Raw genomic sequence first — 21433 nt, 5'->3', positions numbered from 1 at the left:
GTAGGGAAGGAGTGTTCTACACAGAAGGAACAACCTGTGCCAGGACACCTTAAGATGAGAGAGTTTGGTGATTCCAAGGAATATAGAGTAGCTCCAAAATATTATGAAATGGAGTGTAGGGGTAGACTGTCAAAGTTGGACTGACTAGAACCCAGAGCAAACTCTCAAAGACAGAAAATTTAGGCTTTCACTGTGACCGGCATGACTCAGTTAGTTGAGCATTGTCCCACAAAGCTGTTCAATAAGATTCCTGGTCAGGTCACACGCCTGCATTGTGGGCCCGGTCCCTGGATGGGGCCATCAATGTTTCTGCCCCTCTTCCTTCCTTCCCCTCATTCTAAAAATAAATAAGTAAAACTTGAAGAAAAAGAAAAACAACTTAGGCTTTGTCCATGGAGCAACTGAAAAACATATAAGTGTGTGAAATCAGATTTATATCCAGCTTGCTTTCCCACAACTATTTAATTCATGAAATTGATCTCTTTCCAAGAAGAATCCAGATTTACATTCTCATTTTTATCCATCCATCAGAAAACACTCCAAGAACAAAGTTGTTTGAGGTAAGAAGGAACTGAGGAGTCACTTCATCACTCTCCTGCCTTGCCCCCTGTCTAGCAGGGACTCGCCCAGAAGAGCTGAGATTTCTATTTCCTGTGTGTGATCCTCCATGAGATTATTCCAAATTTTGTTGGGGGGGTGTGCCCCTTCTCTTCCAACACATTTATTATCTTATGGTTTATCTGCTCCGCGGGTTTTGGAAGACAAGAGGATGCAAGGGAGGGAGTGAGGCAAGCTTAGAACTGGTAGCGACTTAGACGGTCCTGTGTGTAAGAATTCTCAAGTCTTTAGAAAAGACTCCTCAAAATCAAAAGGCTTATCTGTCAGCCTCCAAATCAATAGTGGATGAATTCGGGCGGGAGAGTTTCGGGCTTGGGAAGGAAGGCACGGACTGTTTTAGTGATGTGTGTAAATTTAGGATCCCACTTCAACGCCAACCGGAAATGCCTGGCTCCTGGGTGGAGGAGGTGTCCGTAGCCCCCTCTCCAAGAGATCTCAGAATATACTTGGAGGGTAGCGGTACTGAAGAGGGGAGGTCCGATCTGGAAGGAATCCCGGCCCTGGAAATTATCCATCTTCGCAGGAGCAATGCAGGGACCCTCAGCGTGCTGCAGACCCTCAGGATAGTCCATCCTTGATCCAGAACGGTAGCCCCTTCTCTACGCCCGAAACCCACGTGCCAGCAACAGCGGCCACGTGGAAATCTGCGGAAACGCCTTCGCAAAGATTTGTCCCCTGCGCTGCCCAGTAGAGAGGAAGGCCGAAGAAGTGCGCTGGAGGAAACGGTACCGGTTAAGGACCAGGCTCGCGGGAGCCGAGGATTGCCGGGGGCGGGGCTTAAACCGGCCGCTGGCGGGAAAGGTGGGGCCTGGGTCTCGCCACGGTGGGCTTTGGAGCGCGGTGAAGTAGTCACATCCTTGTCGCCCGGACTCCTCGGCTTCTGCCCCAGAGTAAACCCCTGGGTGGCCATGGAGTCCGCCCTGGGCGCGGGCATCGCGATGGCCGAGGCGCTACAGAACCAGCTGCCCTGGCTGGAGAAAGTGTGGCTCTGGGTCACCTTTCTGGGCGATCCCAAGAGCCTTTTTCTGTTCTACTTCCCCGCGGCCTACTACGCCTCTCGCCGCGTGGGCATCGCAGTGCTCTGGATCAGCCTCATCGTCGAGTGGCTCAACCTCGTCTTCAAGTGGTGAGATAGCGAAGCTCTCCGGCGTCCTCCTCCCCCACCCCCAAGGGCCCCGACTCCTGTGCAAGCCCTCACCTTTCAGCAGGTGCCCCAAAGACCTGATCCCCCCCACCTGCCACCCCCACTCCCCACCAGTGAACCCCATGGCCTTAAGACCTCCCATCTTAGATTCTGACCTCAGAGTCCCCACCTACTCATTAGACCAGTGTTTCTCAGAATGCCCTTATAAGAAATCGCCTAAGGGGAATGTTTAAAATGCAAATAACCCATCCCACCTAAAACATACTGATTTAGAAACTCCCGTGGAGGGGCTGGAAATGTATATTTTCACAAGTATTTATGGTGACTTAAGTAGCCTATAGTCCTGCTTCTCAGCTCACTTTCATTCATCTATTCAGTCATTTACATGACATAGTTTTTAAGAAGCATGCTTTGTACCAGGCTCTGCGCTCTCTGCTAAAGTCAGGCGGCCTGCAGGTTACAGTGTGGTCCCCAGAACATGACCAGCAGCACAGGGAGCACTTGAAAACTTGCTAGAAATGTAGAATCTCAGGTCCAGGGCCGGAATTACTGTATAGAATCTGCATTTTAACAAGAACCTCGGGTGATTTGTGCGTAAAGTCTGAAAAGCCTTGGGCTCCAGCATGCCTTCCAGAGAGCACTTCTGCTTTTTCCCTTCATTCACTAGGAGGCTCTTCACACAGATCTAGACGCCAGGAATCCCAGGCAAGCGGATGGGGCCCTTGTGGCTTCTCTCTGTGCACTTGTTCTCTCTTGGGGGCACCTCAGCCCCTGTTGCCAGACCCCCAGCCTGGCGGAGGGAAGGGAGGCTCATAGGAGATGCTTGAATGAGCTGGAGTGACTTGCTGAAAAACGGAATTAGAGTTACCTTCCCTTTTACTCTTCTCTGCAAGACTTCTGCCCCTACTGTAAATGGAAAAAGGGTTGTCTAATAATTTTCTTCTAATTGCCCGTTGCTTTGTGTTCTCGCCTACCCCAGCGTCTGGATAAGCCTCCCTCTCTAGTCCTGTTCCCCTAACAGTCAGACCACCCCCTTAGGTAGACACTCTTAATGCCCGCCTCCCCCTCCCCCACCCCACTTGGCAAAACCCCAATTCATTGGCTAAGTATGTATTGAGCACTTGGTTGGGGTAAGAACAAGGCTCAGTTTTGGGTAGGGAGCAGCAGTTCCTTCTGTTCCCCAGCACTTGATTTTCCGCCAGCCTCTCTTCTGCTCTCCCACCTCTTCTCTTTCTGGCCACAGCAGCCTCTTCACTGTGATTTCCCAGGGCCCAGCCGTGCACCTCCTAGGCCAGGAAATTTTGAATGTTTTGTCCTCCTCATTCTCTCTCAGCCTCCTCTGTCCATTCCTCACTCCCACTTTCAGACATAAGCTTACCTAAGTAATTCAGGCTGGAATTTGGGAAATGGAGAGAGGGAGAAGCAGGAGGCAGCTCTGGGAGGAGCCCAGGGAGAGGTCCTGGGCTCTCCTTGGATTAGAAGAGCAGAACTGGTCCTGCAGTGGGAGGGGCGAGAGGAGGACTTTTGAGCATCTTGAGCATGCGCACACACCCCCCCCCCACCAACCACAATCTCTTACCTCTTTATCACTTTTTTAAAAATAAGTGTGCTTTCTCCTATTCCAAGATAAAAATCCATGGCAGTGTAACAGCGCAGAATTGGGCTGCCTTTCTGACCCCACCGTGCAGGCCCTCCAGTACTCCCAGGTGTTCTTTTTCCCCTCTCCTGTACCCCTGGCTCTGGCTGCGCATAATGTCATTTTGCTTCTGTTCTCTTCTAGGTTTCTTTTTGGGGACAGGCCTTTTTGGTGGATCCATGAGTCTGGGTACTACAGCCAGGCCCCAGCCCAGGTTCACCAGTTCCCGTCTTCTTGTGAAACTGGTCCAGGTGAGAAGCATCAAACCTCGCTTGCCCAGTGTGGTTAGGTTTTGGGTGAGTGTTTCAGAGTACTTTTCAGCCAGAGTGGTCCAACCAGAGGCCCAGCCTCACAGTTAACAGACCAGAGAACAAAGAAACCCCAGGAAAAATGAGTTGAATTCTGGGAGAAGAGCGCCCATACCGGTGAGCCAGCTGCCCGCCTTATTTAGGGAGTCAGGAGACACGGGGCAAGGTAGAAGCCTGAGAGCAGGGGCCTCAGAGAGAAGCGAAGAGGGAGCTATGGGCCAGTGCGGGGGGAAGGCTCCCTTCTAGCCAGGGGCAGGGAGCTGTGTTGAGCTATCACCTGGGGCCTCTGGGTTCTGCCCCATTCTCTCACCACAAGCTTCTGTCTCCCCCACAGGCAGCCCTTCTGGACACTGCATGATCACAGGAGCAGCCCTCTGGCCTATAATGACAGCCATCTCTTCCCAGATGGCTACTCGGGCCCACAGGTACACACGAGTAGCCACCTGGTACAGCGGGGGCGGGGGCAGTGGTTCCCTGGACCTGAGAGACCCAGCAGCAGGGCAGCCGGGGAGCTGGAGTTCTCAGGACCTTGGGCGTTTGTGTGGTGAGAAGCCGAGCTGTGTCGGGACATTCCCTGGACCCTTTGCCTCTCTTTTTAGCCGCTGGGTGAGGATGATGCCAAGCCTGGCTTACTGCACCTTCTTGCTGGCTGTCGGTCTGTCCCGGATCTTTCTCTTAGCACATTTCCCCCACCAGGTGTTGGCTGGCCTGATAACTGGTGAGCACCTGGGACAGCAGGAGGGGCCCAGAGGGTGCTGTTGGCAGTGGGAGGACCAGTCCAGGATCTTCCCATTGTACAGCCAACCCCAAGGCTTCCCTTATGTCTGTTTTGCCAAGCTGCGCTGTAACTCTGAGGGGTCATGTCCCCAAACTCCTTGAATCTGCTGTCATCCCACTCCCCCAGGTGCTGTCCTGGGCTGGCTGATGGCCCCCCGGGTGCCCACGGAGCGAGAGCTAAGCTTCTACGGGCTGACCTCACTGGCCCTCTTGCTGGGTGCCAGCCTCATCTACTGGACCCTCTTTACACTGGGCTTGGATCTCTCCTGGTAAGTCCTGCCCTGAAGCGTGGGCAGGCCAGGCCCGGCCTCCTCACTTTACCTAGCCTGGTGGGTCTCTGGCCCACTGCAGAGGACACACTGTGTGTTCGCAAACACAGACTGTCCTGGGGTCTCAGCAGAACACGGGGGCTGGGGGGTGTAGACCCCAACGGAGGCGAGAGCCGTTGGCTCTCTAGGTTCTAGGGGAATGTCTCTCCTGGCCAAGGCTCTTCTTCCCCGCAGGTCCATCCACCTAGCTTCCAAGTGGTGTGAGCGGCCGGAGTGGGTGCACGTGGACAGCCGGCCCTTTGCCTCCCTGAGCCGCGACTCGGGGGCCAGCCTGGGTCTGGGCATCGCCCTGCACTCTCCCTGCTATGCTCAGGTACGGCGAGCATACCTGGGAAATGGCCAGAAGGTAGCGTGCCTTGTGCTGGCCATGGCGCTCCTGGGCCCTCTGAATTGGCTGGGCTACCCCCCTCAGATCAGCCTTTTCTACATCTTCAATTTCCTCAAATACACCTTCTGGCCATGCGTGGTCCTGGCCCTCGTGCCCTGGGTGGTGCTCACGTTCAGTGCCCAGGAAGCACCGCCCATCCGCTCTTCCTAACTGCAGGTGCCTCCTACAAAGCCGACACTCCAGGAGACAGCTCCAACCCCTCCCAGCCCCCCCGAAGGCCCTGCTTATCTTGAATTTCCCACTTTTCCCACCACCTGGCTTAGCCCCAAAGAAGGGCCTCCTCTCTCCCAGAAAGGCTGGCCCTCCTCCTTTTCCTTCAAAGTCCCCAAAAAAACAAAGACAACAGCAAGGCCAGTGGGTTCCTGCATCACTGTGAGGGGTTGAGTGGCCCCAATAAAGCCCTTGAACACTTTTGGACTCTCACCTGTGTGTAGTTCCCTGAACTCGCCTGTGTGTGCAGACAGCATCCTGGCTGGGCTGCCTGTTCTCCACCCTCTCCAACCCTGTCTCTGCAGAGGCAGAGTCAAAGGAAAAGGGAGGGCTGTGTACTCAGTTAAGACCTTCAGCCCTGGGTACCATGACCACCTAGGCCATATGACAGGTCCCATATGGTGCTGTGGCTACATTCAGTGAAACCTTGTCTTTAACCTGCTGGACAGATACTCACCCCGTCCCACCCCAGCCTCCTATTTCCTAAGTTGGTTAGTTCAGGGGTTGGAGAGGAGAGCTTTGTTTGTTTGTTTTGTGACCAAGAGGGTAAATAAGACTCTCTACTCTACTTGGGAGCCCAGAGAACAGAGACACTGGCCCCAGAAGGCACTGCCAGAAACAAATTTATTTATGCAAGGACACACAATGTAATGGGTTACAAAATACTTAACTGAAAACCATAACCAGGGAGACAAAGCAAGGAGTGGGTTTACATGAGCGCCAGACCAGCCACGGGAAGATGGAGGGGAAGGAGTCCGGAGGTGGAGCTCAGCATAGGAGGCCTGACACGCTGAGCCCAGCCCCAGCCCCAGCCCCAGCCCCAGCCCCCAGGGGGATCTAGAACTAACGACACAGACACAAGCACACAATGAACTGATGGTGGTGGGACTCCTGCCCCTCCCCTGGCTCCCTCAACCCTGCTCAGGCCCCCGTTAGGGTAATAAATATGTAAACAGATTGGTGGGGCCCTAGGGATGGGGCAAAAGAAAGTGTATGTGCTGCTGGAAGGAGGGAAGACTCAGCCCCCTAGGAACCACTTCCCATCTTTGGTTTCCTACAGGCTGGACAGTGTTCCCTAGAAGCCTTGTGGGCCCCCAGCCCGAGAAACAGCTAGGCTAGGCTCCTGGGAAAGAGAAAGGATGGACCCCCTCCTGGTCTTAGCCCCCTTGGCCTGGTGGCCAGCTAAGGAAGCCCAGGAAGGGAGGCTCCAGCTGAAGGCAGACTCCTGGGTTTCTGGGTTCCGGCCCTGCCCCATCTACAGCCCCCATTCTCACCATCCCTAGGTTTCAGAGCAAAAGGTCCCAGGAGGGAGGCGGGCGGGCCCCTGACCCTTCCTGCAGGGGGCTGGGTGACTGGGGAAATCTGGTCCCGGACAGCAGGGGCGCTCTCGCCAGCCTGGAGCACCCCGTGCAGGGACCACTTCCCTACGGCTCAGTCCGGGCCAGCAGAGGGGCAGGGAGGCCGACAGAGTAAGGTAGGAAGCAGGCCTTGATCTGCGGCTCCTCTCGGCCCAGGAGTCCAGCCCCAACCCTCCCCACCCTCTCCAGCCCCTGGGAAGGGAAACAGGCCCTAAGGAGTGTAAAGCAAGACAGCCCTGCCTACAGACCTCAGGCCCACATCCTAGGGCACAAGCCTTCCCCTCCCTTGGCGCTAAGGCCAGAAGGAAGGGGGGGAGAGAAGTCTGTGCAGAGATGGTGAAAACAACAGAGGGAAGGAATGACGGGGAATCATCAGGCAGGAGCCCACCTCCCCTCCACTCTACATCCTAGACTGTAGAGGGACCCTCCAGAACCTCCCAGGGCTAGAGAGGGGAGGAGGGTGAAATTAAGGCAATTCCCCCCAAGTCAGCTGAATCCAAGGCACCGAACTTCCTGTTCCCTCCTCACTCAGGCAAACTCCGGAACCAGAAGGTACTAGTTGGGCCCCCATGCTCACCTTGAGCTGGCCCAGGCTCCAAGGGGGAAAAGGACATAATTCGGGAAACTGAGTGTGAGATACAACGTGGGGGAGGGGCTGCAGAGGGCACCCCCGCACCCTACAGAGGGAACAAAGTTCTAGAGCTGAGATGGCCACAGGGGCGGGGGCCTGAGACAGCTTAGAGGAGCAGGAGGGGCGAGGCTGAGAGACCCACACGGCACACGTCGTTGAATGTGTGACTTTTTGTTTTTAATAGAAAAAATAAACAAAATCACAATGATGAAGCCCAGAGGGGTGGGGGCCGGGGTATCACAGGGCAGGCTCCTGCTCCATAGGCTCCTCTGCTGGCCTGTGGGGACAAGCACAGGGACGGGCATTGAGTGGGTTCCCCAGCCCGGCGTGAGGGCAGAGGGGTGGGAGGAGCCTCACCTGGGGCTGTGCTCCCTGGCCACGGCAGCCTGGGCCTGCTCGGCCCCCACTGACAGCAAGGCCATGGCGCTCACAGTCTCGGCCTCCTCCACCTCACCCGCCTGGGCCTCCCGTAGGGAACGACCCAGGCCGGCGGCGAACCTCTGCACGCAACTCCAGTGTTTGCCTGTGGATGAGAAACAAGCAAGGGATCAGAGGGCAGAAACCCCTCCGTGTACACGCCCATCCCAGGTGCGCCTTTAAGTCCCGCCCCCTCGGCAAGGCCTGAGCCCCTCCACCTGTCCCCACACACTCTGGATCTCGATGACTTTCTCTAGCGTGGCCACCGCGTTCATGTTGGGCTTTTGCTGTAAGACTGTCTCGTCCAAGGGCTGTAGCTGAAAAGGGAGAGAAGAGAAGGCTCAGGGTGGGAGACAGGTGGTCCCTGCCGCTCTCCCCGCATATTCAGCCTCAGACATCTCTCATGACAGGAGGCACCCCCACTCAGAAAGCCCTCCCTGGCCACCAGCTGTCCTCAGGACCCAGGACAACCTTCCCAGGGACCCTGGGTGCTGCCTAACCTAGGGAGGGGCCCTCCCTCCCAGCCACTCAGCCCCTGGCCTAGGCCCACACCCCCGGCCCCTCCCCGTACCCCTCACCTCCACGCTGAGCAGAGCTGAGACACAGGCCTCAGAGGCATCACAGATGGCGGTCAAGTCGTGGCCTCCCTCCAGGGCCAGCACCACCCGGCCCCCTGCCAACGTCATCAGCTGCCTGGTCAGGTGGCCAAAACCTTTAGGGATGAGTAAGGGGAAATTAAATGGTTAAAAAAAATCAACTAGAGAAGGTAAGAAAGGAAAGAAATAGAGACAAGAGGTGGGACAAGCAGCACAAAATAAGATGGTAGATTTAAACTCAAATGTGTATGTGTATCCGTAACAAATTTAATATCCATGAATTAAATGCTCCGTTAAAGACAAAACATAACGGACTGGCTAAAAAAATGCAATTACATGTTTTATAAGGAACACCATTGAAATGGGAGGATCAACAAGCTCCATCCATTCGACTCCGGGGGGGAGATGCAGCATCTGCTACCCCCCCACACCCTTTCCTTGCCAGCCCCTCAAGGCCAGGGCCGATAGAAGGAGGAGACCGGGGGCACCGTCAGCCTGACTCCAGTCTTGGGCCTCCCCAGGTCTCCTTCCAGCTGCGCAGTGTCAGTCTGCAGCTGCTCCACGCCCCCACTCAACCCCGTCCTTACTGTTCCACAGCCTCCCTTAATCCCTCAGCAGGCTCACATCTGGCGGTGACAGAGTAGCCACCCAGCGGAGACAGGTGTCCCTCAACAGCATCAAACCCGGCGGAGACTAGGACCATGTCAGGTGAGAACTCGTGGGCAATGGGCATCACCACTGTCCTGCAAAGGGAGGGCCCAAGCTGACCCTGGCGGGAGGCTGAGCCAGGCGGAGCCCCGCTGTGTCCCCCCAAGACAACCCCCTCCACCTACACCAAACTGAGTGGCTCTACCCGTCCCACGGCAGGGCCCGCGCGGCGGCCCCCACCCCGCCCTTGGCCCTTCTCAGTCCCCACCTGAAGGCTGTTAGGTATTCCACGTCTCCGATGGGGGGGTCCACACCGCCCGTCCATGCCACGTTCACATTGTACCCCACGCCCGGCCCTCCGCCAACCTGGCAGCATGGTGGGGGAGTGGTTACTTGCACCGCCTGGGGATCCCAGACGTTGCCCCCGCCCTCAGCCCTGCCTCCAGCCCTGCCTCCAGCCCTCACTGCACTGACCTCTGCTCTGCACGGGCGGGCAGCTGGCCGGCACGGTCCTCCCACTAGGAGCCCAGACGCCCCAGGTCCCCGCACCAGGGAGGGTCTCCAGGACTTCTTGCCAGGCCTCACTCTGCTACCTCCCCAAGGGGCCCCGTGTTTAAGCCCAGGAGCTGTACCTCCTCAGGAGCCCCAGAGCCTGGAAAGAAGTTCCCATTGTCATAGCGATGCAGGGAGATGTAGAGCACGGAGGGGTCATTGTAGAACGCCTGCTGGGTGCCATTGCCGTGGTGAATGTCCTAGTGGGGTGGAATGAAAGCGTCCGGGATGGGCCCCGGTTCTGGCCCAAAGGTCAGAACTCCACTTGCCTCCCACCCCACCACATGGCCAGCCCTGGGGGTGCAGCGCACCGCTAGCTACAGGGCATCTGTGTTCTGTTCGCGCCAGCACCGCCCCATGCTTCTGTGACCAGGGTCTGTGCAGGGAGGACACAAAGCCACGGCACGAAGGTGGCAACTCTCCCCCGGAGCCCCACATAAGCGATGGAGGGCAACACTAAGGCTGGTGAGAAATTAAAAACAGATACACTCTGAAGAAAAACGCAACGTTAACATGAAATTTTAAGCCAAAGTGGGGCTTCAGAGAGATTTCAACCTCGATGAGGACTGCTCCTGGCTACTTCGCCGGCTCGCAGGGAGGGGGCATACAGTTCCCTCCACCGGGAGAGGCCGGGTTCGAGGAGCGCCGCGTGGGAGCAAGAGCAGGAGTGTTGGGGCCCAAGGACCTGATCTGAACCCCAGTGCAAATATCCCACGCTAAGCAACCTTGGTTTGGTAAGTCACCCGACACCTCAGTGTCTCCTTAGTAGAAATGGACATCCTAATTCTTACTATGCGAGGTGGCTGTGAATAGCACCCTATGTCCTGACACACAGTCAGCCTCCAGTTGGAAGTGGCTCTAGCAAAGGTGGTATCGGTCTCCACTGTTCAAGGTAGAAAGTCCCCTCAGCTGCTTGAGGCTGCAAAGGGGGGGGGGGGGCGGCGCCAAGATGGACCATGGGCTAAAACCACTTTTGAGTCTCCTAGTGAGGAGGGAGCCCCGCACAAAGGGAGGGCAGGGCCGCTGCGCAGGAGGAGGACATAAAGTAAGCCATCAGGCCCAGCTTCAGCGAGGGCGCCTGAGGGAGAGGGGCAAGGCCGGGTGGGGGCTTCCTGGGGGGTGACCCCGGCGCCAGCAGCCCAATGCTTACCCAGTCCACGATGAGAACCTTGCCCACGTTCAGCTTCTGCTGCAAGAGTTTGGTTGTGATGGCTACAGAGTTGAAGAAGCAGAATCCCCTGCAGGGAGGGAAGAGAAAAGGGCAGGGAGGTCAGCCTCGGCAGCAGTTCGCCCTGTGAGTCAGACACACGCGTCGCCCTGCAGACAGGGAGAAGGGGTGCGGGCGGCAGGCCCAGCACAGGGCCGGGTGGCACTCACATGGCTGTGGATTCCTCAGCGTGGTGTCCTGGGGGCCGGATGATGGCAAATCCATTCTGAAGAGGTACAGACAGAGGGACGGAGACGAGAGACAGACAGGCAGGCAAGGTGGTCACAGAGGGGTGGACACAAAAGGAGAGAAGCGTAAGCCCGGCAGGAAAGAGAACACAGATCAAAAACATGTATCACACACGCCTACAGGAATGCCAGCCGTGGGCCCCGTGGGCCCTGTGGGCCGACAGGCAGACCCATCCCTGGCCTTGAGACACCCGTGAGTGCACCGCATCTTAGAGAAACTTCGCCAGGCCCTCTCTTCCCCTCCTCCCCCAGCTGCCCTGAACTGTCGCCTCCTCCAGACTCTGGCATCTGAGAGCTGCCGTCGCAAAGGCCTGCGCCTTCCTGAAGGGAAGCTAAGGCCGCCCCACCCTCCCCTCCTGAGGGCGCAGGGCCAGCCCGAGCTGTGCAGTGCGGAAGCCCCCTGCCCACGCTCACCTTGAGCTCTCCAGCCGCCACCTTGAAAGCCAGCTCCACTAGGCAGCCTACTGCCATCCGCACGGCGCTGGAGGAGTGCATCTCGTTCCATACGGTGTCGCTGTCCACCTGCAGGGGCAGGAGAGCAGGCTTCAGCGTGCCCCTGGCAGGGGGAGGGCAAGAATCGGGGTAGGCACCTGGCCGGCCAGCCAGCGGCTGTGTGGGGCAGGAGGAGGAGCCAGAACTGGGAGAGCCATCCACCCACCCCCACCAGCAGGTGCCCCGCTCACCCCAATGCCTCCACAAGGCAGCATGGCGTACATCTTCTGGCTGATGGGGCCTGCAGGGAAAAGAAACAGGGCTGTTCTGGAAGCTGTCTCCACTACTACCAGGACTGCAGGTTGCATCTGCTGAGGGCAGTGAGCTCAGTCACAGAAAAAGAAGACCAGACCCAAGCACAAGACAGGCTTCTGCAGCCCATACCAATTGGAAGACGCCTGTCCCCTGTTCTGGGTGACATCCTACCTCTGGGGCAGATGGCAGGGAGAAAGGGTCAGGATTGGTTAGGGAGAAGAGCAAAACACACTCCATCACCAAGCCTGCCTTGTCACCTTCCATCCTGCAAACGCATCCCAGCAGCATGCTCTCATCATGTTAATTCTGTGTGAATGGCGCCCCCTGGAGGTGTGTCATGCGGTACTGTGCCAACTCTGCCGTGGGACGACCTGTGCTCCTCGGGACCCACTTGCCTACTCCAAGGGCAGTCTTCCTGACAGCGTCCTGTCCCGCCCAGGCAGCAGACCAGGGCTGGTCCACACCCTGCCCGTCAGCCTGCCCACTCACCAAGCAACTTCTTGCTGTCCAGCTTCTGTCGGTTGAGGGGGCTGGTCCCATAGAGCAGGGTGTGGTATTCGGAGTGCACCGTCTGAATCTCGTCCAGCGTGGCTTTGCGACCCCGGATCCGCTGGCAGAGGAGAGCAGAAGGGTGACACTGAAGGCCCAGTTCTGCCTCACTGCCTCATACCTGGACCCCTCTCTCTGCACCACAGCCTGGGGCTCACGGAGCTACTTCTGGCCTCAGGAGATCCAAAGGCATTTGAGAAAGCATACCCGGGCCACTGGGGACCCCAACGCAGGGCCCTCCCCCATTCCGCTGCGGACCATGGCAGAAACAGGCTGCAAAGGGTAGGTTCGGAGGTGGCTGGGGGGCCTGGTCCTGAGGTCAGGGGTGAACAGAGACACAAGGGGAGGCTCCACCAACAGGGAGACACAAAAGCCTTTGCCAGGTCTGAGATGGGGGCTGGAGGAAGGAGGGGCTCCCTTACCTCACACTTGCTAAGCAGGCCAGTCTCCTGCAGCCGGGACCAGATGCTCTGGATCCGGCCGGCGTGCTCAGGGTGCACGTGTGTGTTCCCACACATGCACTGGTGCTTCAACATGAACGTGTCGTAAACCACACCTGAGCAAGACACACGCCTGTCAGCCAGCTCTGCTCCGGCCTGTGTCACGGCCTGGCCACCGCACCCCTCAGCAGAGCTCAGCGAGCCCTTCCCAGGCTGCGCTGGCCCGCACACCCCCTCGGGGCCACCTCCCACACACTTGCCCCTCTTCTCTCCTGAAATGTTTTCCTCCACTACTGGTTGTCCAAACCTCCCTGGCTCCTCAAGACTCAACCGGCCTGCCGGGGACACCCGTACTGGGTTTGAGCTCCGCCCACCGTGCCCCTGACGTGTACCCTCAGGGCACACCCTCTATGCCTAACTCCTGTCACAGCCTGTGTGCCACTCTCCCACCCCCATTCCCCACTGGTCAGATGAAACCATCCTCAGGCATCTGTGGCCCCCTCAGAGCCCAGCACAGGGCAACTTTATATGGAAGATCCTTCTGGAATGGACCGAGGCCTCACTCTTGACCTTGCAGGGAGAAAGGGGAAGCTAGAAGGGCAAGATCCAACTGAGACAGTGGGCTTTATCCACCCACTGGAGGCTCGTGCGGTGACGGTACAAAATCAGGTGGTCCCTCAGCAGCGCCGGGTGAGACCCTGAAAAGGATGCTGCCCTGGCGGGTAGGGGCAGGGCACTCACCACCTGCCTCCCAGTGGGGCAGAGGCCGCCCCACCTCCACAGGTGGCTGTGGTGCGCAGGGCGAGAAGGCAGGCCTGCTCTCCCTCCCTTCCGGACACTCTGGGGGGCCCAGAAGTCCCTTCAGCACAGGGACTATCTCTTCCCGATTCCCTCTAAGCTAAATGCCGTGCACAGGCTCCTGGCACAAGGTGGACGGACAGCGGCAGTGGTGGGGCTCACCTGTGGTGAAGAGGTGCTTGGTGAGTTGGTCTGGGGGGCTTTTCATGCCCCCAGGAGCAGCAGGTGAGGACTGGGTTCGGCCCAGGGCCTGGTGGGGCACAGTGGACAGGCTGAGGGGTGCCTGGTACACCTGCAGTGGCTGCAGCTGCTGGGCATCTGAGAACACCTGGGAAGGCGGACAGTGGGAGGGGGCCCGGGTGAGGCTTAGCCTAAGTGGGAGTGAGGGTAGGTGCCCTAGGGCCTCCGAGGGGGGCCCCCAATCCAGCCTGTCTAAGCCTCCTCTTCTCCCCACCTCCTCCCTCCAGGAAGAGAAGACGCTCCAGCCTTCGATGTCTCCACCTTGGAGGAGGCGGGGAGGGATGGGGGGGGACAGTAATGAGTCATGCCAGAGTAGCATGGAGGTAAGAGGGACGGGGGTGTGGGAGGGGGTGGGATGAGTCAGGCCCGGAGGGCTGTGTCCGCAATGAATGGAGTGCACGCTAGGCACAGGGCAGACTGTAGTAACGGGGGGTGGGGGGGAGGTACGCGTGCACACAGGCACGCACAGGGACCAGCGCACAACCCACCCTATGGAGGCAGGAACACAGATAGCGCCACACACACACACACACACGCGCGCGCGCAGACAGGCGGGGGCAGTCGCAGACACAGGGAGGGGCTGGCAGACTGGTGTTGACAGACAGCTCTGAGAGCGACAGCAGCAGCACCCTCCTTCCACAGCCCCTGGTCTCGTTCCGACTCCCATTCTCTCTTCAGGAAGCTGCCCCTGCACACCTGGGCACCCAGACTCGGGAGAGGGGAAGCCGGGGGTGGAAAGGAGGGGAGAGGGCAGAGGAGTGGGGGTCAAGGGCTGGGGGAAAGGGCACCTTTTTGTAACCAGCGCTGGACTCCTCCAAGTCGGGCCCCTCTTCACCACCACTCTCGCCCTCCTCATTCTTGACCTGGACACAATCCTCCTCGTCATCGTCCTCCTCCTCCTCCCCTTCCTCCTCCTCCAGGTCTTCCTGAGTGCTCTCGCTCTCCGTGGAGCCTTCTCGGGGGATGGTGAGGGCCCCCTCCCCCAGCAAGGCCTCCTGCTGCTCTGTCAGCTCCTCTTCCGTCTCCTCGGGGTGCGTGGTGGGCTGTCGGGGCAGCTCCCCGGTCTTCGTGAGGATCTGAGGGCAGAGCAGCAGGAACGCGGCAGCTGGGAGGGGGAGCAGCCGTGCAGCCACTGGCCCAGGAAGGTCAGCCCTTCCCTCCCCGCGCCCCTGCAGCCAACCAGCCCGAACAGAGCTTTGTGAATTAGAAAAAGGCAAGGTGGCTCCTCTGAGCAGATGCGGCACCAGGGAGTGGCCTAGAGCATCAGCCCCTCTCCCTTCCTGCCACCCTGGCCCTGCCGCCAGCACAGCCCAGCACATTTGCTTCTCCCAGCTCACCTTGCCCAGCTGCAGCTGCTGCTGATGCTTCTGCTTCTCCAGGAACTGCTGGTGCTGCTGTTGCATGACCAGCTGCTGCAGGGCCTGGGGGCTCTGGGGTAGCGGTGAGGACTGAGTGCGGCTCAGGGGCCGGTGCCTCGGGAGTTTGCCCACCGTCCGCATGCCGGTAGCCACTCGTTCACCCGTCACCAATGGGGACTGCCCGTGGAGCGGCACTGTGGGGTGCAGGGAGGGGAGTACCCATCACTGTCAGCACCCCGGCATCCCACCCCAAGACTCCCCCCTCCTAAAACACCACCAGCTACCCACACAGGAAAAACTGGAGGGGCCTGGAGCACCCTGTCCCTGAACTTCAGCCCCATTCTTCTTCCTCCCTGTAAGTGAACAGTCTCACAACTCAGAGCCACCACCTCTGGCAAGCCTTCCTGGATTCTCCATTCTCTCCCTTTGAGCCACTTAACATGTGCACATATAGTCTCAAGCCCTCCATTACAGTGAACAATGACTAGTTCTCTCCAATTACAAGACCTCCCTGATCATAGACGTGGGTCCTACCAAGCTGGGGAGACCGGGAGCCGGGGAGCCGGGGAGCCAGGATCATGTGTCTTTTAAGCAAAACCTCTTCGGATGTCACTGGCTACTTAAGGGCTGGCTGTCCACAGCTGTGCTGTCCAATCCCACAGCTGCCAGCCACACGTGACTACTGAGCACTTGAATGAAATGTGGCCTGTCTAAATTGAGATGTCCTGCCCTGGCCAGTGTGGCTCAGCAGATTGAGTGCTGGCCTGCGAACCAAAGGGTCACTGGTTCAATTCCCAGTCAGGGCACATGCCTGGGTTGTGGGCCAGGTCCCTGGTGGGGGGAGACACATGAAAGGCAACCACACATTGATGTTTCTCTCCCTCTCATTCTCCCTCCCTTCCCCTCGCTCTAGGAATACATAATTAAAATCTTTAAAAGAAAAATAAATAAATAAATTGAGACATCCTCTCAGTGTGAGATACACACAAATTTTAAGACAGTATGAAACACAAAGAAAAATATCTCACTGATAACTCTTTGTATTGATTATGTTGAAATGATAATATTCTAGATATAGGGAGTTAAGTATGTTAGTAAAATTAATTTCACCTGTTCCTTTTTACATGTTTCATGTGGCTACTAGAAAGCTTTACACGTGTGGCTTGGACAGCGCTGCTCTGGAGCATGAGCTCCGTCACGGCAGCAGATGCTGTGGAGAACAGTGCCTGGCAGGCACGTGCTAAATCTGTAGATGAAGAGATCAATGACGCCACTGACGAAAGCAATGGCAGGGCTGGGAATCAGCCCTGGCTGCTTCCCCCTGACGGTCCTGCCTCGAGCCCCAGCAGGGGGGGCCTCGTGCCCCTGCCTGCACAGCGCCCGCCCACTCACCAGCGATGAGGGTGCTCTGCTGCCGGGCCTGCTCCAGCAGCAACACGTGCTGCAGCAGAGAGGCATGCCCGTGGGGGCTCGTGTCGCCCTCCAGTGCCACGCCCAGCAGGCAACCGGGGATAGAGGATGTGCTCATGAACTTGCCAGTCAGTGCGCCACCCTGCCGCAGGGACTGGAGGGCCTGCCTCTCGGCCTCCTGCTGTGTCGACAGTTTGGGGGAGGCCTGGGACAGAGAGGGAAGACAGAGATGAGGGAGGGGTGTAGAGTGGCCCCAAGCCCGCCAACCGTGGACCAGCATCCCTCAACTACCCTCTGCCCACCTCCCAGCTCTGGGGCGAGCCATCTGATCTCTCTCAGGGCCTCGGGAGGACCAAAGCTCCAGCTGGGGACACCCAGGACCAAGGAGCTCCACACCAGAGAGAAGACAGGGTACGCGCCCATACTTACAGTGAGGTGTGAGTTGGTGACAGTGACCGTGGCCTGCAGCCCTAGGGAGATGTTGGGCAGAGAGGGAGACGTGTAGAGGCTGAACTGGTTGGGGGAGCTCTCCAGGGGGAGCGCCCGGTGCTGGGGGAGCATCTGGGGAGCAGTCAGGAGAGACAGGCGTGAGCACAGGCCCAGGGGGGCCACTGGGGCCAAGGCTGAGGCTCTGAAAGGTGCCCTGCTCCCCCCGCCGAGCCCCACCTGCGGGGCGGGCTAAGATTCACAGCCCTTCAGGGGCCTGTGGGGCCTGCCCCACACCAGGGCAACAGGTCCCTCCAGCCTGCCTACGTGGGAAGAGAGGGCTCTGCTGGGCACGCTCAGCAAGACAGGCAGGAGGGCACTGCTGTCCCTCTTCCAAGGGAAAAGGAACACCCCGGCCCTCCCTCCCTGCCCCGGCAGCCCCGTACCTCGGTGGGGATGTTGGGGACTGAGCCAGTAAAGCCGTTCTCGGCGATGGTGCTGTGGGAGCTGTTGGGGGAGCTGGGGCCAGAGCCTGGCGCGCTGTTACAAACCGAGGACACTACGGGAGAAGCGGCCGTCAGCTGGGCCTGCCGGGAGCCTCCTCTGCTCCCGGCCCTCAGAACGGGGATGGGAGAGGAGTCCTTACCCCCAGGGCCGGCACCTGTGATCTCAACAGCTCTCTTTTTAAAGGTGCTGATGACAGTCCCATCCTTGCGACGCAGGAGGGGACTGCTTCTCCGCTCGGCCACCTTCTGCTTTAGCCTTGAACGCACTTTCAAGTTGGGTTCGGAGGCTAGGGAGAGGGGAGCCGGGGCTCAGACGCATCCGCACGCATGGGCACACACCGAAGCCCAGCCCCTCCGCGTTCCCACCACCTCGTCCCGGGAGCCACGTTCTGGGAGGCCAGGCTGAGCAGGCGCTCACCTGTTTTGCGGAGGGGGAAGTCATCACGGCTGTCATAGGGCCCAAGCAAAGGCAGTTTGTAGGAGGGAGGCGTCCCGGGTGGGCCACTCTGGGGAGGGGAACTCTGGTCCAAAGAAGCATGGTGGGCTCCCCTGGAGGGTTGGGGGACGGGGACAGAGACACATCTAAGTTATCACCCAGCCAGCTAGACCTGCCACCCCCAGCAATCTACGTTTATGAGATATCCACTCTATGTAGGGATTAAAAAATGGATCTAGAGGAGGGAAGCGAGGAGAGAAACCAGGAGCAGGATTTCCTAGGAGACTGGAGGGCCCATACATGGCTTCAGGCCAGGAGCCCCTTTCCCGCCCATGGATGGGCAGCCCCGAAGCGGGGCACCTCTGCTCCCCACACTTGCCCAGGGCCGTTACCAGCATTTGGGATGCTGCGGGAGGGAATGGTTGAGGCCGCCTGGCGTGGGCTCCTTTGACTTCGACAGGAGGAACTCCTGGAGCCTCAGCTTCACCTCAGTGCTGGCGATGGCACCTGCGAGACAGGATACAGTTGACCAGGGTGATTGGGACCAGGTCCCCAAAGCCCGATGAGGGGGCAGGGTGGAGTCCCGGCTGGCCCCAGCAGGCCCCAGGCCTTACTCTCTTTGCTCTTCTCCTTGTTCCGCAGAATGAGCAGCTGCTGCTCTAGCCGCTGCTTCTCCAGCTCCTCCTGCCGCTGCTGCTCCCGCTGCCGCTGCTGCTCCAGCTCCTGCTGCCTCTTGGCTGCCAACATCTGCTGCTGCTGCAGGACAGGGAGGCAGGGTGAGCAGGTCCGGGCGGGGGTCAAAGGTCTGGGTGGCCCCCCCACGCCCCCCTTGCTCACCTTGAGGTGCTTCTGCAGCTGGACCTCATGCTGCCGTGTCAGGTGGTCATGCTGTTTCTGAAACTCAGCGAATAGGAGCTGCTTCTGCAGCTGCTGCTGCTGCTTGAGTGCCAGGAGCTCCTGCTGCAGTTGCTGCTCCCGCAGCGCGGGGTCCACAGGACCGGCCAGAGCACCCCGCAGCTCCACTGGGCTGGGGCTGCCTCCACCCCCACCCCCCATTGAGCTGGGCATGGCTCCTGGCAACACCGGCTTCACCTCCACTGTGGGGAGAAGAGACAGAAACGGGTCAGGAGGCCCTGGCCAGCTAGCTCAGTTGGTTAGAGCGTCGCCCCGATATGCCAAGGGTGAGGGCACAATCCCTGGTCAGGGCACATACAGGGGACAACCAATAAATGCGTAAGTGGAACAACAAAGTGGTTTCTCTCTCATTCTCTCCCTTCCCCGCTCTCTAAAATCAATAAATAATTTTTTTTAAAAAAATTTTTTAAAGGGTTCGGGAGGCCTGATCCCAGACCCCACTAGGCCTTGGCAACCATGCCTGGCGCTCAGAGAGCTACCAGGCAGGGCTACTAGACGAAGAGAGAACAGAGAGAGGTGGGCAGTCAAATCTCTTGCTCTGGGAATACGGCCCTCTGCCTTAATTAAATGAGGTCAAAGTCATGAACTTCAGTAAGAAAAGATGCATACGCGTGAAGCACAGTACCTAAAAGACTGAGTGCACGCGACTGTCATTGATAGTTAATGCCACTGGGTATTTTCTAAGAATTACTTTACTGATGAGGAAACTGAGGTTTTGAGAGGTTCAAGTAACATGACCAAAGGCAAACAGCCAGGTGACTGATGAACCAAGATGCGAATCCGAACCCTATGCTTTTAACCACTGTCCTCGCTGTGCCTCCTCCCCGACCTCTTGACACCACACACTCCTCCTTGCCAAGAAGCCTACACTGGAAGAAGAATTGAGGCACAGAAGCTGGTTCTAGAACTGATGGGGCTGGCAGCCATGGCCCTCGGTAAACCCAGGAGGGGCCTGTGGGGACCCTCTAGACACCCCACCCCCCGCCCCTTTTCTCTTCCCCATGCCCGACTAGGGCAGATGGAAGGTGAGGCCACCTGGAGAGGCTAAGATTTGGGGGTGGGGTGGGGGCAGGAGGCCTCAGGGAAAGGGGGTTCAGGGCTGCACCAAACCAGGGACAGGAGGGGGCTGGGAGTCAGACTTGCTTCCTTTGCTGGATTATCTCCTTTCAACAGTTTTATTGTAATTACCCTGCAAATGCCGCTATATATAGAGTGAGCCAAACAGCAGCTGTGCCTAGGGGGAGGAGGGAACGAGAGAATGGGAGAATAGGAGGGCATGCACAGAGCGGAGGTGGGAGGAGGAGACAGGAAAGGAAAGGGAATCAGACAGGAAGAAGGGTAACAGCAAGGGGAGGCAGGAGCTGAGGCAGATTGCTCAGAACTCTCGTCCCAGGGACGACCCGCTGGGAAGGGGAAAGGGGCCGAGGGGCCTACTGGGTCCCAAGACCTTAGGTCCAGGCCCCCACATGGCCAGTGGGCTGACAGGCTCCAGGGAGTGGCAAAAGACTCCAATGAGAAGGATAGGTCTTGCCCTCCTGATGCCTGTACACCGTCCACTGGTCACTGAATGTCACTTCCCATCACTGACTGCCCTGTGGTTGCCAGGGCAAACACCACACCAGCAAGGAGCCCCAAACCCAGCCCACACCACACAAGCCTCCTGACGCCAGCAGGAAGGGGAAGGCAGGCTATCCACTGGCCGGGAAGGAGGAAGTGAGAGCAGCAAGGCCAACCCATCTTGTTTCTTTTCCATTTCTTTCTCCAAAGAAAGCCCTCACTTTCCACACTCCAGCCCAGGGAGGCCGCAGGGAGCTCGGAGGACTTCTGTGGCAAGGGCCCACTCCAGCCTGGGCCTAGAGAGGAAAGGACCCCCACATCCTGAGGGCTGTGTCCCCTGCCCCTGTGAGCAGGCCCCCACCGCCGCCCTCCTCGGGAGTCCGCAGGGAGCAGGGAGGGGCTCCAGTGCCCTGAGCAATCTGTGAGCCTAGATCTCTCCAGAAGCCTGCACTGCAAGAGTGTCGCCAAGGCAGGGCCTAGGCGTGCTGAGGCCAAGGCCTTGCTAGCCTCCTGCCTGAACAGGGCCCCTAGGACCCACTGGGGGCGGGGTGGCGAAGCCTGAGCAGAGTGTCTCTTTCAGTCCCCACCAGCCCCTTCTCCCCCCTGCACTGCTGGGCACATTCCTCTGTGGTTTGCCCGCCAGCCACACTGACGACTCTGCGGCCAGGAGGCCAGAGCCACATCTGCAGGAGTGGCCAGATGTGGCCAAGAGGGTGGAGCTACACACACTCTCTTCCCCCTCTGCCGCCTCCCCCCACTCTCTCTCTCATCCACTTTTGCGCCTAACCCATGGCCTGTCCCAGCACCAGAAAACTGCAAAGGGCCCTCCTGGAGGTGGCCAGCACCACCCAGGGTACAAAGCAGGGTGGCAGCAAAGAGCCAGCAGCCAGCCTTGGGTCTCCCCAGCCCTGGAAACGGTCATCGAGGCCCCAGGCTGGAGGGACAGTTATCTGTTTCTAGGAAAGCCTGACTTGGCCTGAGCCA

The 21433-nt window shown here is 58.5% G+C and overlaps 2 protein-coding genes across 12 annotated transcripts in view; one reads left to right on the top strand and one right to left on the bottom strand.

Annotated features, from left to right (window-relative positions):
* Positions 1 to 1237: 1237 nt before the first annotated feature.
* Positions 1238 to 5598, top strand: G6PC3 (glucose-6-phosphatase catalytic subunit 3). Of its 2 annotated transcripts, XM_054593308.1 has the most exons (7): positions 1238 to 1744; positions 3543 to 3649; positions 4041 to 4131; positions 4306 to 4424; positions 4611 to 4752; positions 4987 to 5125; positions 5357 to 5598. In XM_054593308.1, the coding sequence occupies exons 1-7, from the start codon at positions 1527 to 1529 to the stop codon at positions 5582 to 5584; spliced, it is 1044 nt and encodes a 347-aa protein (XP_054449283.1). In that variant the 5' UTR covers positions 1238 to 1526; the 3' UTR covers positions 5585 to 5598. The 2 variants fall into 2 exon arrangements, with proteins under 2 accessions (XP_054449283.1, XP_054449284.1); XM_054593309.1 differs by having other exon boundaries at positions 4987 to 5425.
* A 1433-nt stretch (positions 5599 to 7031) lies between these two features.
* The window catches only part of HDAC5 (histone deacetylase 5), a 35481-nt gene continuing 21079 nt past the window's right edge, over positions 7032 to 21433 (bottom strand). For 3 of the 10 annotated variants that reach the window (XM_054593176.1, XM_054593178.1, XM_054593177.1), the window contains exons 4-26: positions 18592 to 19074; positions 18370 to 18484; positions 17960 to 18090; positions 17682 to 17828; positions 17482 to 17594; positions 17039 to 17170; positions 16592 to 16814; positions 15179 to 15393; positions 14630 to 14917; positions 13764 to 13929; positions 12786 to 12919; positions 12304 to 12424; positions 11751 to 11800; positions 11482 to 11589; positions 10990 to 11045; positions 10763 to 10850; positions 9693 to 9812; positions 9329 to 9426; positions 9037 to 9155; positions 8395 to 8528; positions 8049 to 8133; positions 7757 to 7922; positions 7032 to 7676 (exon numbers count right to left, since the gene is read on the bottom strand). In XM_054593176.1, coding sequence (XP_054449151.1) covers positions 7637 to 7676; positions 7757 to 7922; positions 8049 to 8133; positions 8395 to 8528; positions 9037 to 9155; positions 9329 to 9426; positions 9693 to 9812; positions 10763 to 10850; positions 10990 to 11045; positions 11482 to 11589; positions 11751 to 11800; positions 12304 to 12424; positions 12786 to 12919; positions 13764 to 13929; positions 14630 to 14917; positions 15179 to 15393; positions 16592 to 16814; positions 17039 to 17170; positions 17482 to 17594; positions 17682 to 17828; positions 17960 to 18090; positions 18370 to 18484; positions 18592 to 19074 — 3332 coding nt within the window. In that variant the 3' untranslated portion in view covers positions 7032 to 7636. Of the gene's footprint in view, positions 7677 to 7756; positions 7923 to 8048; positions 8134 to 8394; positions 8529 to 9036; positions 9156 to 9328; positions 9427 to 9692; positions 9813 to 10762; positions 10851 to 10989; positions 11046 to 11481; positions 11590 to 11750; positions 11801 to 12303; positions 12425 to 12785; positions 12920 to 13763; positions 13930 to 14629; positions 14918 to 15178; positions 15394 to 16591; positions 16815 to 17038; positions 17171 to 17481; positions 17595 to 17681; positions 17829 to 17959; positions 18091 to 18369; positions 18485 to 18591; positions 19075 to 21433 lie in introns of those variants that run through there. The other 7 variants (XM_054593180.1, XM_054593181.1, XM_054593182.1 and 4 more) reach the window with 6 other exon arrangements.

Source organism: Pteronotus mesoamericanus, unplaced genomic scaffold (genome assembly GCF_021234165.1).
Source record: "Pteronotus mesoamericanus isolate MK-2021 breed Mesoamerican mustached bat unplaced genomic scaffold, CSHL_Meso_final scaffold_408, whole genome shotgun sequence".
NCBI lineage: Eukaryota > Metazoa > Chordata > Mammalia > Chiroptera > Mormoopidae > Pteronotus > Pteronotus mesoamericanus.
Note: the sequence above shows the minus strand (reverse complement) of the source record. Positions and strands in the feature narration are given on the sequence as shown.

Excerpts from the sequence above, each read along its gene's own strand:
- G6PC3 (XM_054593308.1), top strand. The coding sequence starts at position 1,527 with ATGGAGTCCGCCCTGGGCGCGGGCATCGCGATGGCCGAGGCGCTACAG. Across the intron at positions 1,745-3,542 it reads CTCAACCTCGTCTTCAAGTG|GTTTCTTTTTGGGGACAGGC; the intron begins GTGAGATAGCGA and ends GTTCTCTTCTAG. Across the intron at positions 4,425-4,610 it reads GTTGGCTGGCCTGATAACTG|GTGCTGTCCTGGGCTGGCTG; the intron begins GTGAGCACCTGG and ends CCACTCCCCCAG.